At 29.5% G+C, this 17,597-nt stretch overlaps 1 protein-coding gene across 2 annotated transcripts in view; it reads right to left on the bottom strand.

The window, feature by feature from the left end:
- LOC135136202 (uncharacterized) overlaps positions 1 to 17,597 on the bottom strand; it is a 42,054-nt gene that overhangs the window by 20,617 nt on the left and 3,840 nt on the right. Inside the window, exons 4-9 of one of the 2 annotated variants that reach the window (XM_064065376.1) lie at positions 10,758 to 11,503; positions 10,410 to 10,609; positions 10,119 to 10,353; positions 9,784 to 10,070; positions 9,574 to 9,734; positions 2,590 to 3,287 (exon numbers count right to left, since the gene is read on the bottom strand). In XM_064065376.1, the coding sequence (XP_063921446.1) occupies positions 2,590 to 3,287; positions 9,574 to 9,734; positions 9,784 to 10,070; positions 10,119 to 10,353; positions 10,410 to 10,609; positions 10,758 to 11,503 (2,327 nt within the window). The remainder of the gene's footprint in view (positions 1 to 2,589; positions 3,288 to 9,573; positions 9,735 to 9,783; positions 10,071 to 10,118; positions 10,354 to 10,409; positions 10,610 to 10,757; positions 11,504 to 17,597) is intronic. The other variant, XM_064065377.1, reaches the window with a different exon arrangement.

Here is a 17,597-nt window from a genome sequence, read left to right as displayed (position 1 = left end):
ATCAAAAAATAAAGGAAATGAAAAAACAAAAAAATTTAAAAATTGTGATATCAAAAAATTGTACAATACAAGAAAAAAGAAAAACGAAAAATTGTGAAAACAAAAAATTGGTCTAAGATAAATAAACCCACATTTTTCGGAAAAAAAGTATCAAAGAAAAGGAAAAAACGAAAAATGTTATTATCAATTTTTATATAAAACCGGGAAATTGACAAATAAAAATCAATAACATGAAAAACGGAAGAAACTAAAATTTCAAAAATCGAAAAATTTGGAAGTCGAGAAATTGAAAAAATTAAAGTACAAAGAATGGAAAATTATGAAACCGAAAAATTAAAAATATGGAAAAGTTGAAAAAAATAAAGAAAACGAAAAATTGTGCAATCAAAACATTGGTTGAAGGTTGAAGATAAATAAAACCCATTTTTCGAAAAAAAAAAAAAGGTATAACTAAAAAATTGCAATTTGAAAATTTGAAGAAACAACAATTAAAAAATTTGGAAGTCGAGAAATTGAAAAAATTAAAGTTGAAAGAATATTATGAAACCGAAACATTGAAAAATAGAAAAATTGTGATATCAAAAAATTAAACAATCCAAAAATAAAGAAAAACGAAAAATTGTAAAATCAAAAAACAAGGGAAATGAAAAAATGAAAAATTTTATATAAAATCGGGAAAATGAAAAAAAATTCAATGAAATCGAAAATTAAAAATTGGGAACTGAAAAATAAAAAAATGAAAAATTGTAATACAAAAAAAAAAAGCAAATTGAGAAATTGGAGAAACTGAAAATTGGAGACTTTGGAGGTCGAATGAAAAATTATAAAAACCGAAACATTGAAAAATTGAAAAAAAAAAAATTAAACAAAAAATTGTACAATCCAAGAAAAAAGAAAAATTGTGAAATCAAAAAATTGGTCGAAGATAAATAAATCCAGATTTTTCGGAAAAAAAAAAACAATTATCAAAAAATTAAGGAAACTGAGAAACGAAAAATTTTATATAAAATCGGGAAAATGAAAACCAAAAAACCGGGAAAATGAAAAATAAAAATCAGTAACTTGAAAAACTGAAAAAAGGAAAAATTTTATATAAAATCGGAAATATGAAAATCCAAAAAAAAAAAAAAAATGAAAAATAAAAATTAATATCTTGAAAAACTGAAGAAACGAAAAATCGGAATTTGAAAAAAGCGAAAACTAAAAAAACGAAAACTAAAAATTGAGAAACTTGAAAATCATGTGAATGAAAAAATTGGAAATTGAAAAATCGAAATAAACTAAAAATTGAAAAATTTGGAGGTCGAGAAACTGAGAAAATTAAAATTGAAAGAATGAAAAATTATGAAAACCAAAACATTGAAAAATGGAAAAATTGAAAAATCGAAAATTAAAAATTGTGAAACCAAAAAACGAATAATTTTATATAAAATCAAGAAAATGAAAACCAAAAAACCGGGAAAAAACAAAAATCAATAACTTGAAAAACTGAAGAAACGAAAAATTGAAAAATCGAAAATTAAAAATTGTAATATGAAAAAATTGCAAATTGAAAAATTGAAGAATCAAAAAAATTAAAAAATTTGGAAGTCGAGAAATTGAAACAATTAAAGTTGAAATGAAAAATTATGAACATGCAAAAATTCGAAAAATAAAGAAAAAGAAAAATTGTGAAATAAAAAAAATGATCAAGATTTTTGGAAAAAAACCGAAAAAACGAAAATTTTTTATAAAATCGGGAAAATGAAAATCAAAAAACCGGGAAAATGAAAAATAAAAATCAATAACTTGAAAGACCGAAGAAACGAAAAATTGAAAAATCGAAAGTTAAAAATTGTGAAATCAAAAAAAAGAAAAATTTTATATAAAATCGAGAAGATGAAAACCAAAAAACCGGGAAAATCAAAATAAAAATCAATAACATGAAAAACTGAAGAAACGAAAAATTGAAAAATCGAAAATTAAAAATTGTAATATGAAAAAATTGCAAATTGAAAAATTGAAGAATCAAAAAATTAAAAAATTTGGAAGTCGAGAAATTGAAACAATTAAAGTTGAAATGAAAAATTATGAACATGCAAAAATTGGAAAAATAAAGAAAAAGAAAAAGTGTGAAATAAAAAAAAATGATCGAGATTTTTGTAAAAAAACCGAAAAAACGAAAATTTTATATAAAATCGGGAAAATGAAAATCAAAAAACCGGGAAAATGAAAAATAAAAATCAATAACTTGAAAGACTGAAGAAACGAAAAATTGAAAAATCGAAAATTAATTATTTCTGCGAATTTTATTTTAAAATGTAAAGAAGCATGCTACGATTTGTTTCAATTGAGTTTTTGCATTAATTATTTAACTAAACACGGATTCATAAGCCACATGTAGACGATCATCTTTGTAATAATGTAAATTTTGGAAGAATATCTGTCTAATAAAAATTCGGACATACAGCAGACAGTCAGACAAAAACGGGGAACCTATTTTTTCGTACTCTACTTGTAGGAGTCATGAAACATCGAGAAAACATAAAAGCAGCCAATCGTCCCATGACTTCGCTTACAACACTTCCTTATCTTACACCCCCTACTCACATCTCCGTCGTATCTCCATTCTTCTTCACCGTCGTCCTATTCACCGTGCACTCGTCCACGTTCCCGCACGCGCACGCGATGTGCGTCGTCCCTATCGCGGCCAGATCGTGCGACTCGTGCTTGATCGTCAGCTCCACGTTCTTCTCGACGTTCGTGATCGTGACGATGTACAGATGCAGCACCCCCTTGACGATCGAGTGTCTCAGTTCGGCGTTCGGCTTGCACGAGCGCCGAATAAACCGCGCGCTGTTGCCGTAGGTCCGCGTGTCGACGCACACCTCCGTGTTGTCCTTGTGCAACCTGTAGAAGAAGAGGAACGGCCCGGGCCGCTGCGCGTGCTGCCGCGTGTTGAACGCGCTGCCCGAGTTGCGGTGCTGCGCAGACAGCATGTACTTGCCGCGCAATTCGATCACCGGCGAGTTCGGCGGCAGGTGAACGGTGCTCACGAGGTACTTGAGTTCGGTGAGGGGCTGCGTGTGGACGCGGCACTTGTGCACCGACGGCTCGAACTGGACCGAGAAGTCGGTGTGGGCGCCGTTCACGCGGATGTTGCTTATTCGAGCGCGCAGCTCCGGGGAGTAGTGGTTGGTGACGGCCTCCTCGTAGTTCTCGATCCACTGCCGGAGCTGGGGCAGGTGGGTGGAGGACGGGGGGTCGTGGGACTCGTCGTCGCTGTGGTTCTTTAGCTGGGCTTTTGTCTGGAACGAAGCGAGAATGTAACTATTAAAAGATGTTTCGGCTGCAGTTTCGAACGATTCGGTGGGAGGTCGCATTAAAAAAAATCTTCACATAATCACGTGCAGTGCAAAAAAAAAAAATGCTTCCAAGCTGTCATAAGTGAATATTAAATAAGAAATAATTTTAGTTAAGGACTTTGTTGCCATTAATGTGATTGCTACATCAAGTTAATAATAGCTAACCATATGGTTGCCATATGTTGGTGTCCTAGATATTCTCATTGTTTTTGCTTTTTGAAATTCTATACCACTATAAGAATTATTCTCAATTCGCCAATACGCAGGGTGTACCATGATGGAGTACCGAGAATTTACCAACACATTCTAGAGGTAAAAATGTTTCAACAGTTTTAATGAGCAAAAATCCCGCTTAAAAATAGATATTCTCAGTTTCTCAGTACATGCTTAACCCCGATGGTTTATGTTTATAATTCGAATTCAACTATTAGCACGTTCAGATTACAAATATTGGCGGTTAAAAGAAAAGAAGATTTGATTGATTTTGGCTACCCAACGCAGAGGACAGGACTGATTACACTGGTCAACAGCTAAGCTCTAACTTTTATTATAGCAGCCAATTATTATTTAATTAACAATTTTAAATGATATTATAAACGGCTAAACCCAAACTTAGCTCTCATTTAAAAGTAATCTTCAATATTATCCTTTGAAAAATGCAAAAATCGTACTATTGAGTAATAGGAAACTTTCTATATGGTGTATTTTTTTGTTATCAAATTGTTACAAACTTCTTGGGAAACAATAAGAAAACTACGTTTAGTAAGTAGAAAACATGTTATCATCATATAAAAAATTTAAAATTAACATATTCTTAAAAGTGCATTTTATGTATTCGCATCTTGATTTTTTCCCCAAAAATTATGACGACGTGAGTGACGGACATACAGAACGCTTCCATCTGGGCATTTTGTGGATACAAAAACGTTACCAAGATCGATGGAACACCTAAATGCTCGCAGAATACTGCGGGACCATCAAGCGAGAGATCTCCAATGAAATCCATAGGAGGCAACCGAAAAAACGTCGGTCTTAGCTGTTTCTTTTGTTTTTTTCGTTTTTTAAACTACAATCGTTGTTTTTTTCTTAATTATGGCTGTTCTTTTGTTAATACATCACTTTTTGCCGTTAAAGATACAAAAATTAAATTGTTTTACCTGCTTTTTTGTTTTTAACATTAAATATGCATTTTTATTTTTAATTGAGCTAAGTTGTAAGGTTTATGCCCTTTGTTACAAACACCGAGACAAATTAAACGAAAACATTACAATTATGTCAAAGTTAGAGAGAAAAAATTGAATTTTGTTGACCTGTGTTATTAATTAACTAAGCAGTTTTGTCACAAAAAATTGATGTTTTTAGTGTAAACACTCATAAATTAAAATAACATTAAATTGAAATTATGCCTTAATTAATGTAAAGTTTCTAGATTTGAAGTTAATATGCGATGAAAATTTAAAACAGAGTAAGCAATAGGATTTTCGAAACACTATGTTGACAGTTTCAATTCCTAAAATAAATCAAATCAATATTATAAGTCAATTAATTAATTAATTATTTAATATTCGATTTTGGAATGAATAAATTGTAACTATGATTTAAACTTTAATAAAATAAAATTTGAGAGAAAAAAAATCCCAATTTCAGATTAATAATTTGACTTAATTAACTCAATTGAATGCTCAAAATTTAAGCGGGAATAAGTAACACGATTTTCGAGGAACGAAATTGAAGTTTTCAATTCCTAAAACAAAATTCCCAGTTAATTAATTAATTATACAATTAAATTTAAACTCTGATTTCATTAACTTCAAACTTCAAGAAAATTAGCCAGTTTTAAATAAATAAGACAAAATTTTGAGAGAGAAAAAAAAAAAACAATTTTGGATGAGTAACTTGACTTAATTAATTCAATTTTTGAAGTTAATATGTTGAAAATTTAAGCGGGAATAAGTAATGGGATTTTCGAGTAACCAAGATGAAATTTTCAATTCCTATAACAAATTTGACTTAATTAACTCAATTGAATGTTCAAAATTTAAGCGGGAATAAGTAACACGATTTTCGAGGAACGAAATTGAAATTTTCAATTCCTAAAACAAAATTCCAAGTTAATTAATTAATTACGACTCAAAATTTTGGTACAATTAAATTTAAACTATGATTTCATTAACTTCAAACATCTGGAAAATTAACCAGTTCTAAATAAATAAGATAAAATTTTGAGAGAAAAAAATCCCGATTTCGGATTAGTAATCTCACTTAATTAATACAATTTTTGAAATTAATATCTTGAAAATTTAAGCGGGAATAAGTAACAGGATTTACGAGTAACGAAACTGAAATTTTCAATTCCTAAAACAAAATTCCTTCAGATTATGATTTCATTAACATCAAACTTCAAGAAAATTGGCCAATTTTAAATTAATAAGATAAAATTTTGAGAAAAAAAATCCCAATTTCGGATTAGTAATTATTTGACTTCATTAATTCAATTTTTGAAGTTAATATGTTGAAAATTTAAGCGGGAATAAGTAATGGGATTTTCGAGTAACAAAGTTGAAATTTTCAATTGCTGTAACAAAATTCCAAGTTAATTAATTAATTACGACTCAAAATTTTGGTACAATTAAATTTAAACTATGATTTCATTAACTTCAAACTTCTGGAAAATGAACCAGTTCTAAATGAATAAAATCAAATTTTGAGAGAAAAAAAATCCCGATTTCGGATTAGTAATCTCACTTAATTAATACAATTTTTTAAATTAATATCTTGAAAATTTAAGCGGGAATAAGTGACAGGATTTACGAGTAACGAAACTGAAATTTTCAATTCCTAAAACAAAATTCCTTTAGATTATGATTTCATTAACATCAAACTTCAAGAAAATTGGCCAATTTTAAATGAATAAGATAAAATTTTGAGAAAAAAAAATCCCAATTTCGGATTAGTAATTATTTGACTTCATTAATTCAATTTTTGAAGTTAATATGTTGAAAATTTAAGCGGGAATAAGTAATGGGATTTTCGAGTAACAAAGTTGAAATTTTCAATTCCTATAACAAAATTCCAAGTTAATTAATTAATTACGACTCAAAATTTTGGTACAATTAAATTTAAACTATTATTTCATTAACTTCAAACTTAAGGAAAATGAACCAGTTCTAAATGAATAAGATAAAATTTTGAGAGAAAAAAAATCCCGATTTCGGATTAGTAATCTCACTTAATTAATACAATTTTTGAAATTAATATCTTGAAAATTTAAGCGGGAATAAGTAACAGGATTTACGAGTAACGAAACTGAAATTTTCAATTCCTAAAATAAAATTCCTTTAGATTATGATTTCATTAACATCAAACTTCAAGAAAATTGGCCGATTTTAAATGAATATGATAAAAATTTGAGAAAAAAAAACCATTTTCGGATTATTAATTTGACTTAATTAGCTTAAAATTTTAAGTTAACTAATAAAATTTTTAAACCAGAATAGGATTTTCGAGTTATTAAGTTAAAATTTTATAATTCTTAAAACAAAATTCCAAGTTAATAAATAAATTAATTAATAATCGCTTTTGGTATGAATAAATTGAAAATATGACTTAATTAACTCTAAACTTCAGGAAAATTTGACAGAGTTTCATTAACTGAATAAGATAAAATTTTGAGATAAAAAATTCTAATTTCCCATTAATAATAATAATTTGATTTAATTAACTTATAATTTCTAGATAACTAATCAAAATTTGAAGCTAATATTTCAAAATTTAAACCAGAATAAGTTGTGCGAATTTCGAGTAACCAAGTTGAAATTTTCAATTCCTAAAAAAGAATTCCGAGTTAATTAATTAATGAAATAATTACGAGTCAAAATTTTGGCACAATTAAATTTAAACTATGATAATTTCAAATTTCAAGAAAATTTGCCAGTTTTAAACGAATAAGATAAAATTTTGAGAGAAAAAAAATTCTCAATTCGGATTATTAATTTGACTTAATTAGCTTAAAATTTTTAGTTAACTAAAAAATTTTAAACCAGAATAAGTAATAGGATTTTCGAGTTACTAAGTTAAAATTTTACAATTTTTAAAACAAAATTCCAAGTTAAAATAAATTAATGAATTAATAGTCGTTTTTGGTATGAATAAATTGAAACTATGAATTAATTAACTTTAAACTTCAGGAAAATTAGACAGAGTTTTATTAAATGAATAAGATAAAATTTTGAGATAAAAAAAATTCTAATTTCGGATTAATAATAATAATTTGATTTAATTAGCTTATAATTTCTAGATAACTAATCAAAATTTGAAGCTAATACTTTCGAAATTTAAACCAGAATAAGTAGTGGCATTTACGAGTAACTAAGTCGATATTTTCAATCCTAAAACAAAATTCCAAGTTAATTAATTAATTAAATAATTATGAGTCAAAATTTTAGTACAATTAATTTTAAACTATGATAACTTCAAACTCCAAGAAAATTAGCCAGTTTTAAATGAATAAGATAAAATTTTGAGAGAAAAAAATTCTAATTTCGGATTAACAATTTGATTTAATTAGCTTAAAATTTTCAGTTAACTAATAAAAATTTTAAACCAGAATAAGTAATAGGATTTTCGAGTTACTAAGTTAAAATTTTATAATTCTTAAAACAAAATTCCAAGTTAATAAATTAATTAATTAATAGTCGCTTTTGGTATGAATAAATTGAAACTATGACTTAATTAACTTTAAACTTCAGCAAAATTAGACAGAGTTCTATTAAATGAACAAGATAAAATTTTGAGATAAAAAAATTCTAATTTCGGATTAATAATAATAATTTGATTTAATTAACTTATAATTTCTAGATAACTAATCAAAATTTGAAGCTAATCCTTTCAAAATTTAAACCAGAATAAGTAATGGGATTTTCAATTAACAAAATTGAAATTTTCGATTCCTAAAATATAATTCAAAGTTAATTAAACAATCAAGAGTTAAAATTTTAGAATAATTAAATTGAAACTCTTAATTAACTTCAGACTTCAGCAAAATTGGTCAGTTTTAAACGAATAAGATATAATTTGTGAAAAAATCCTAATTTTGGATTAATAATTTCTCTTAATTAAGTCAAAATTTTTTAGCCAACTAATGAAAATGTGAAGTTAATACGTTGAAAATTTAAACCAGTAAGGCGAATTTCCATATGAGTTATTGAAATTTAGACACGAAAATTCAAAATTTCATGACAATTCCAAATTTTCAAACTAATTAACTTAAAATTTCGATCAAGTAGATCGAAATTTTAAGAGAAAGTTTCGAAATCGTAATCTATTAAATGGATATTTGGAGATAATTGAATCGAGGTTTTGTCGTACATAATTAGGTCAAATTCCGTAATCTTTTTTCTTTAAAATATCTGTAAATTTCTCAAACAAAATAAGTAGAAAATACGCAATAATAAGTCCGTAAAAGCAGACTTTTTAGTCACTAACAAATTGAGTTTTCAACTAATTCACTAGAGATTTCGAGACAAATTGTTAAGTCGAATTTCAAGTTAATTAATTAAAATGGAAATTTTAATGTATTAAATCGAAATTAGGAGATAAACGGAAGATCTATTTTTTATGGGGGTTATGAAACGTCGACAAAACATAAAAGTAGCCAGTCGTCCAACGGACTCGATTACAATACGTCTTCAGCTTACGCTCAGAACGTAAAAAATTCCCCGAAAAAAAAATCAATCAATCAATAAATAAATAGAACAATAAATATTTTTCACAAAAAATGGGTCCAGGAAAAAAGGATACAAAAATATTTACTAAAAACAGAAAACATGCCTAAAAAATTGCCGCAACAGACGAATCAAATTTTTTAACAAATTCTAATTAAAGAAACTTTTTATTACGAAAAAAAGTAGCACAAAAATATCTCCACCACATGTACCGAGTCTTGGACCGACTTCAAGAAGCCACGACGTTTTTATCACGCCATTAATCTAAACAATTTCATCGTTCGTGATGCCAACGTAACTGATAAGAAACTACACTCCTACGAGATTATAATTAGATTCCGTCTATTTATAACCAGTTCATTAAATTTTCACGACTCCATTAAATGCAAATTCATCACCTAATTACCTAAACCACTTTGTAAGCAACAAAGAAATCGCATAACATTACGTATTGTCATTTTTGAAGGTCACCTCAATAAACGAAAAAAATCCGCTAAAATACTTACTTTTCTTTTGACGACCTTCCTTTCCCTCTTTTTAATTTGCCTCCTCTGCGCCACCTCCTTAGCCGAATCCCGTCGCTGTCGCGCACTGCCCTTTGGATGATTGTCGCTTTTCCTCCTGTTGACGATATTCGGCCTCTTACTCACGATATTGTTATTATGACCTAGAAAATTAGCTTGAGTGGTGTATCTTTCGACCGGCGACGAACAAACCTTGATGCTCCCCGTCCGACGTATCGGTATCGCTCAAGGTCTCCTTATGCTTAAACACCTCCTTCAACTTCGTGTCTTTCCTCAACTTGGGATCTGCAAACTGTCTTTCTCTTAGCCATTGCTGTTGCATATGCCTAGCCTTTTGCCGGTCAATATGTTTATGTGGATCACAAACCTCGCACAAGTATTCTTCAGGAACTTGCTTATTCTTAACAACACACTGTACATGCTGCCATACCTTGCAGCGATCGCACTCTATCATATAACCGTCGTCGTGAATAAAACCGCTGAAAATCGAGGGTTAGAACGATTTTGTGTGGTTGCTCGCTACGTACCAAATGCACCGTGTGACGTAATCGCCGAACTGGTCTTCGTTATTGACGGCCTCCGCCTCCGGCGCCGTGTCCGTCTCCTCGCCCTCGGTGTCCTGTTTGCGGTCGGAGCCGTCGCTGATGTCGGAGGCGGCGTCGTCGTCTTGCAGCCCGATCGAGTTGCTGTTGCTCGCCACCGCCGACAGCGTCGATAAACTCGTCGACGAAGAAATCGGATTGGAAGTTGAAAGCGATCGCCCTGAAAAACGTACGAACGACAGTGGTGAAATACCGTCCGGAGGCGGCGGGACGCACTTTTACCACTACCGGGGGAGTACATGGAGCTGCCCGAGACGCCATTTAGCTGAGACGGAGTGTTCGGCGTCGGGATTGATCGAGTCGGAGATTCAGGCGGAAGAGTGGCATTGTAGTTGTGATCGAGGAGGACCGCTTGGTAGATGAGATCGAGGCCGGATTTGTTGCGTTCTTCCATCGGCTTTGCTTGCTCGCTGGAACTAATCAAAAATCGATGACAATATTTTTACCGGACGACTTATTTTAATAACTACGGTATGTCATAGCGACTGGTCAATAATTAATATAAACAAGGAGCAATCAATAACAATTACTTATGTATGTAATGTAATCAAGTGAATTACTTACAAAGTGGGTTTCATTTCAGGCGGATAGTACGCGTTTTCGTATCTCGGGGGTAAGCTTTCGAAGCTCTTGCTCGAAAACGAGCTGGTCATGTTGCTTTTGTTGCTCAGAGTTTCTATAATTTCAGCGGTCAGAGCTTGGTTGAAAGTCATCTGCTTCTCCTGAACGGGAGCGCTGTGGTAGCTGTTGTACATCTGATTCGGTTTCATGCTCTTCAACTTATGGGGCTGTTTCAACTTCTGGGCTTGTACGGCATGCTTCCCTATGTAATTCGGCTTGTTTGGAATTTTCTGCGGCCTCTGTGGAGGAATCGTCCGCAACCCGGAGCCAGTTCTTTGAACTTGACCCGGTATCCCCTTCGGATGTGGAGGTAAAGTTTTAATGCCTGGTGCTTTCCCGTGCAAATAATTATTAACAGGCGGAAGGGTCTTTATTTGACTTTTGTGAGTCGGATAGAGGACTCTTTGTGAGGGCTGCTGTTTGTTTATCATGTTAACCGGCTGCTTATTCACTACATTATTAGGGGGTTTGTTTAAATATTTTGTTGTAGCGCCATTATTTGCTCCGAGGATTTTTTGCCGGGATACGTAACGCTGGGGGACGTTGGAAGGTTTATTCAACAAAATATTGCCGCCCCCGGCCGAAGTACCCGGCATTAAAACGTTGTTCAAAATCTTTACTTTGTTTCGCTGGCCGTTGACTGTTTTTTGCGCACTCACGTCGTTCACGTTAATTGCTGTCGTCAGTACCTGGAGAAAAAACGCCAAGTCAAACGCGACGAATGCACAATTTTTGATTCGATTGCAACAGAAAACGCGAAATCGCAAAAAAAAAGTGTTTTCACTTTTACCATACGGTGGTATACCAGGTGGCAAGCTCTTAACAATCAACTGGTGTGTCTGGGAAAAATTGTATTTTTTTTTTAATTTTAAAATTGGTTCTTGATAAAATTCCATTTGACAATTTTAAAATGTTCGCAATTAATTAATTAATGGTGTATTATTTTGGGAGACTTTGGTGTTTTATTTTTGGAAAATTCTGACCTGATCTGTTTTTGAGTCAATTTTGGCACCCCGTTTTTTTTTTTTTTTTGTTTTTTAAATTTAAAACAATCTTCAGGTTCTAGGTATTCCTGCTTGGAAAGAATTCGTCTCAAGTTTAAACTTTAATGTCATTATAAATTTACTTCCAAAATGAGCTTTAATGGGTGTTCAGTTTTTCAATTATTCAATTTTTCGGGTTATTGATTTTTCAATTTTTCGATTTTTTTAGTTTTTGGTTTTTTGACTTCGATTTTTTCATTTTTGACCTTTCTAAATTTTCGATTATTCGATTCCTCAGCTTCTTGGTTTCGATTTTTCGACTTTTCAATTTCTCTATTTTCAAAATTTTCGATGTTTCAGTTTTGGGATTTCTCAATTTTTCTTCAATTTTGCAATTTTTAGATTTTTTTATTTGTCAATTTTGCGATTATTTGATTTTTCAACTCCTCGACAATTCTATATTTCAATTTTTCGATTTTTAAAATTTTGTATTTAATTTCAGTTTACTGATTTTTCAATTTCACGCGATGAAACCTTTTTTGAAATTTCGGTTTTTTGATTTTTAAAAACTTTCGATTTTTGTAGTTCTCGATTTTCAAGTTTTGGTTTTTTCAATTTTTCGATATTTTATAGCTTTGATTTTTAATCATCGAATCTTCAATTTACTTCAAAGCTCGATTTTAATACGTCGGAACCACGATTTATAAATCGCAAATTTTGCTTTTTGTCCTGAATCTTCAAAATTAATCTCGAATCGCTTAAATTTTGGAACTTCAGTATTAATATCAAAGCTCCAAATTTGAAGTACTAATTTACGTCTTTCTCAGTCTTGAATTTTCAATATTAATTTCAAAGTTGCGCTTTAAAAATTCGAAGCTTCGATTTTTCAAGTTAGAAAGCTTGCTTTTGAAATCAAAGTAATTATTCGTCTAGAAAAATGAGCTTTAATGTGTGGTAGTTTTATAAGATTTATAAACCGAAAATTTTGTTTCTGTTCCCTGAATCTTGAAATTTCAGTATTAATTTCAATAGTAATCTACGTCTTTGTAACTACCGAACTTTCAACATTAATTTCAAAGCTAGATTTTAAATATTCGAAGCTTTCTTCGAAGCCTTGATTCTAAAAGCTGCGTAATTATTCGTCTCGAAGTTTAAAATGTCGAAACATTAATGCCACTTAGGGCTTTTATATCTCGTAATTAGTTTCAAAAATGAGCTCTAATACGATTTATTAATTGGAAGTTTTTATCTACTTCCTAAATCTTCAGAACTAATCTCGAACGCCTTAAATTTGCAAATTTTTATAATAATTTCAAAGTTGGTTGGGTTTTAAAAATCCGAAGCTTTCATTTTTTAGAGTAATCAACCTTGGTTCTTAAAGCTGTGTAATTATTCGTCTCAAGCTTAAAATTTCGAAACTTTAATGTCATTTTAAAAGCTTTCAAATCTCTCTTTTAGAGGATATGTCATTTGCCAAAATCAGTTTTATCTTGGTAAGTACTAAACTGATGATTAACTTCTACAAAAAATGAAATGACGAAAATCTGAAAGTTCTAAAGATAATAGAAATTAAAAATTCCATACAACAGAAATTTCTAATTGTAAATACTAAAGAAATTATAAACTCTAAACTTTATAAAACTCCTATTGTAATTTTCGAAGCTTTCCTAGAACTTGGAAGCCTTGATACTAAAAGCTGCGTAATTATTCGTCTCGAAGTTTAAAATTTCGAAATATTAATGCCATTGTAGAGCTTTTAAATCTCGTAATTGGTTTCAAAAATGAGCTCTAATACGATTTATTAATTAAAAGTTTTTATCTACTTTCTAAATCTTCAGAACTAATCTCGAACGCCTCAAATTTTGAAATTTTTGTAATAATTTCAAAGCTCCAATTTCAGGCCTGAAGCTCGAGTACTCAATTGCGTCTTTCTAATTCTCGAATTTTCAACATTAATTTCAAAGTTGGATTATAAAAATCCGAAGCTTTCAATTTTTAAAGTAATAAAACACTTAATTAGCTTAAAATTTCGAAACTTTAATGTCATTTTAAAAGCTTTCGAATCTCTCTTTTAGAGGATATGTCATTTGCCAAAATCAGTTTTATCTTGGCAGGTACTAGCCCCACCCACCCACCCTCTCTTTTCTTAGAAGATATGTCATCTGCCAAAAACAGTTTTATCTTAGTAAGTACTAAACTGATGATTAACTTCTACAAAAAATGAAATGACGAAAATCTGAAAGTTCTAAAGATAATAGAAATTCTAGTGATTCTTAAGATTCTAGAGATTCTAAAGATTCCAAAATTTCCAGTGGTTTTCAGATTCAAAAGGTTTAACAGCTTTCAAACATCGTAAAGATTCGAGACTTTCTAAAGAAGTTAAAAATTCCATACAACAGAAATTTCTAATTGTAAATACTAAAGAAATTATAAACTCTAGACTTCATAAAACTCCTATTGTAATTTTCGAAGCTTTTCTAGAACTTGGAAGCCTTGATACTAAAAGCTGCGTAATTATTCGTCTCGAAGTTTAAAATTTCGAAATATTAATGCCATTGTAGAGCTTTTAAATCTCGTAATTGGTTTCAAAAATGAGCTCTAATACGATTTATTAATTAAAAGTTTTTATCTACTTTCTAAATCTTCAGAACTAATCTCGAACGCCTCAAATTTTGAAATTTTTATAATAATTTCAAAGCTCCAATTTCAGGCCTGAAGCTCGAGTACTCAATTACGTCTTTCTAATTCTCGAATTTTCAACATTAATTTCAAAGTTGGATTATAAAAATTCGAAGCTTTCATTTTTTAAAGTAATAAACCTTGGTTCTTAAAGCTGTGTAATTATTCGTCTCAAGCTTAAAATTTCAAAACTTTAATGTAATTTTAAAAGCTTTCGAAACTCTCTTTTAGAGGATATGTCATTTGCCAAAATCAGTTTTATCTTAGCAGGCACTAGCCCCACCCACCCACCCTCTCTTTTCTTAGAAGATATGTCATCTGCCAAAATCAGTTTTATCTTAGTAAGTACTAAACTAATGATTAACTTCTACAAAAAATGAAATGACGAAAACCTGAAAGTTCTAAAGATAATAGAAATTCTAGTGATTCTTAAGATTCTAGAGATTCTAAAGATTCCAAAATTTCCAGTGGTTTTCAAAGATTCAAAAGGTTTAAAAGCTTTCAAACATCGTAAAGATTCGAGACTTTCTAAAGAAGTTAAAAATTCCATACAACAGAAATTTCTAATTGTAAATACTAAAGAAATTATAAACTCTAAACTTTATCAAACTCCTATTGTAATTTTCGAAGCTTTCCTAGAACTTGGAAGCCTTGATACTAAAAGCTGCGTGATTATTCGTCTCGAAGTTTAAAATTTCGAAATATTAATGCCATTGTAGAGCTTTTCAATCTCGTAATTGGTTTCAAAAATGAGCTCTAATACGATTTATTTCTTAAAAGTTTTTATCTACTTTCTAAATCTTCAGAACTAATCTCGAACGCCTCAAATTTTGAAATTTTTATAATAATTTCAAAGCTCCAATTTCAGGCCTGAAGCTCGAGTACTCAATTACGTCTTTCTAATTCTCGAATTTTCAACATAAATTTCAAAGTTGGATTATAAAAATTCGAAGCTTTCATTTTTTAGAGTACTAAACCTTGATTCTTAAAGCTGTGTAATTATTCGTGTTGAAGCTTAAAATTTCGAAACTTTAATGTCATTTTAAAGCTTTCAAATCTGTCTTTTAGAGGATATGTCATTTGCCAAAATCAGTTTTATCTTAGCAAGTTACCAAAATTTCCAATGCTTTTGAAAGATTCAAAAGGTTTAAAAGCTTTCAAACATCGTAAAGATTCGAGACTTTCTAAAGAAGTTAAAAATTCCATACAACAGAAATTTTTTTACTAATGAAATTGTAAAAATTCTAAACTTTATAAAAATCCTATAGTAATTCTGAGTGTCCAAGATTCCCAAAAAATGGAAAGACTCTAAAGACTCTGGATTCTAAAGAGTATAAAGACGAAAAACTCTAAATACCCTAGACTCTAACATTCTAAAAATTTTAAACCCTCTGAACAGTCTAAAAATTTTAAAAATTCTGAAGTCAAATATTAAAAGATAATTTAAAACTGTTTTAAATGTTTCAAAAATTCTAAAGATTTCAGAGAAACTCCAAAAATCTAAGAATTCTAAAACTTGTAAAAACTCTGAAAATGCAACATTTTTGCAGGATTTTCAGTTTTGATTAAAAATTTTTTAGTTTTTCATTTCCTTCTTTAGGGTTTTTAGTTATTTCTTTTTTCCAATGTTCTGATTTTCTATTTTTCCTTTTTTTAAAGTGACATTTTTCAACTTTTGAATTTTAATTTTTGGTTTTTTCAGTTTGAGATTTTTTAGTTCCTCGATTTTTCCATTTTTCGTTTCATCAATATTTTATTTGCAATTTTTCATATTTTTTTATTTCGTTAATTTTACGTTTACGATGAGCATCTTTTCGATTTTTCATTATTAAATTTTTCAGTTTTCCGATTTTCCAACTTTTGGATGTTCGATTTTTAAATTGTCCAATTTGTTATTTCTTCAATGTTTCGATTTGCAATTTTTCGTTTCGCTTTTTTATCTTCATTTTTTTATTTTTTCATTTTTTTTTTGATGTTCCAATTTTCTAATTGTCCTCTTTTTCATGTGGAAATTTTCAATTTTTGGATTTTTCAATTTTTCTATATTTAATAATTTTTCAGTTTTCGATCTTTCAGTGTTACAAGTTTGCGACCATTCTATAGATTTTCAATTTTACAATTATTGAGATTTTTGGTTTTTCAGTCTCGATTTTTCGTTTTTTCAGTTCTTCAATTTGTATTTTTTTATTTTCCTCTTTTTCGATTGTGCAATTTTCGATTTTTGAATTTTTTCCAATTTTTTAATTTTTCGGTTTTTCAAATGTTCGAATGAAAAAAATATGGAAAAATTGCAGAATTGTAAGATTGAAAAATCTAAACTGCGAAAACGAAAATTGCAAATTGGAAAATTAAAAACTGGAAAATCGAGGAATTGAAAAACAAAGATTTAAAATTTGAACAATCGAATAAACCACAAATGATAAAATTGAAAGACACTTTGGAAAATAAATAAAATAAGAAAAACGAAAAATTGTGATATAAAATCCACAAAATGTAATTTAAAAAAATCGGGAAAATGAAAATTAAGACTGAGAACTTAAATATTAACTCTGAAAATGCCAAAGATTTCAAATATTCTAAAAACTGTATATAAAAAAGCATAAATCCTAAATCCTAATTCTGAAAATATGTAGTAAAGATCTGAAGAATGTTTTCTTTAATTTCTATAGATCCTCAAAGTACTAGAGGTCTTGAAAACGCTAATTATTATCTTATAAATCTTAAAGCGGGAAAAATGTGGTATGTTTAGAAATCTTGAAAAATTTGGAAAAGGTTAAATTTCAAAATTCTGGCACAATTGAAGCCTTATAATTTTAGAAATTTTGTAAAATCTGGAAGTTCTGGGCATGTTATGTATTCTTGAAAACCTTAAAATTCGGGCTAATCTGGAAATTTTGAAAATTGCGCAAATTAAAAAAAGAAACAAAAATTAAAAAAAAATTTTAGAAAATCTTAAAATTTTACGAGCTTACTTATATGCTTTTGTTGGTTGTTTTTATTTATAATTTATAAATGCCTTATTAAATGTTTTTTTGGTTTATTTATTAATCAAAAATTGTTTTATTAATAATAATGCACAAAAAATCGTTACTACAAGATTCAGAGCAGTTGTGAATATCAA

Source organism: Zophobas morio, unplaced genomic scaffold, assembly GCF_036711695.1.
Source record: "Zophobas morio isolate AGI-343-1 ecotype UQ-CSIRO unplaced genomic scaffold, CSIRO_AGI_Zmor_V1 ptg000026l, whole genome shotgun sequence".
Taxonomy (NCBI): Eukaryota; Metazoa; Arthropoda; class Insecta; order Coleoptera; family Tenebrionidae; genus Zophobas; species Zophobas morio.
The sequence above is the reverse complement of the archived record's forward strand: the minus strand, read 5'-3'. Positions and strand labels throughout refer to the sequence as shown.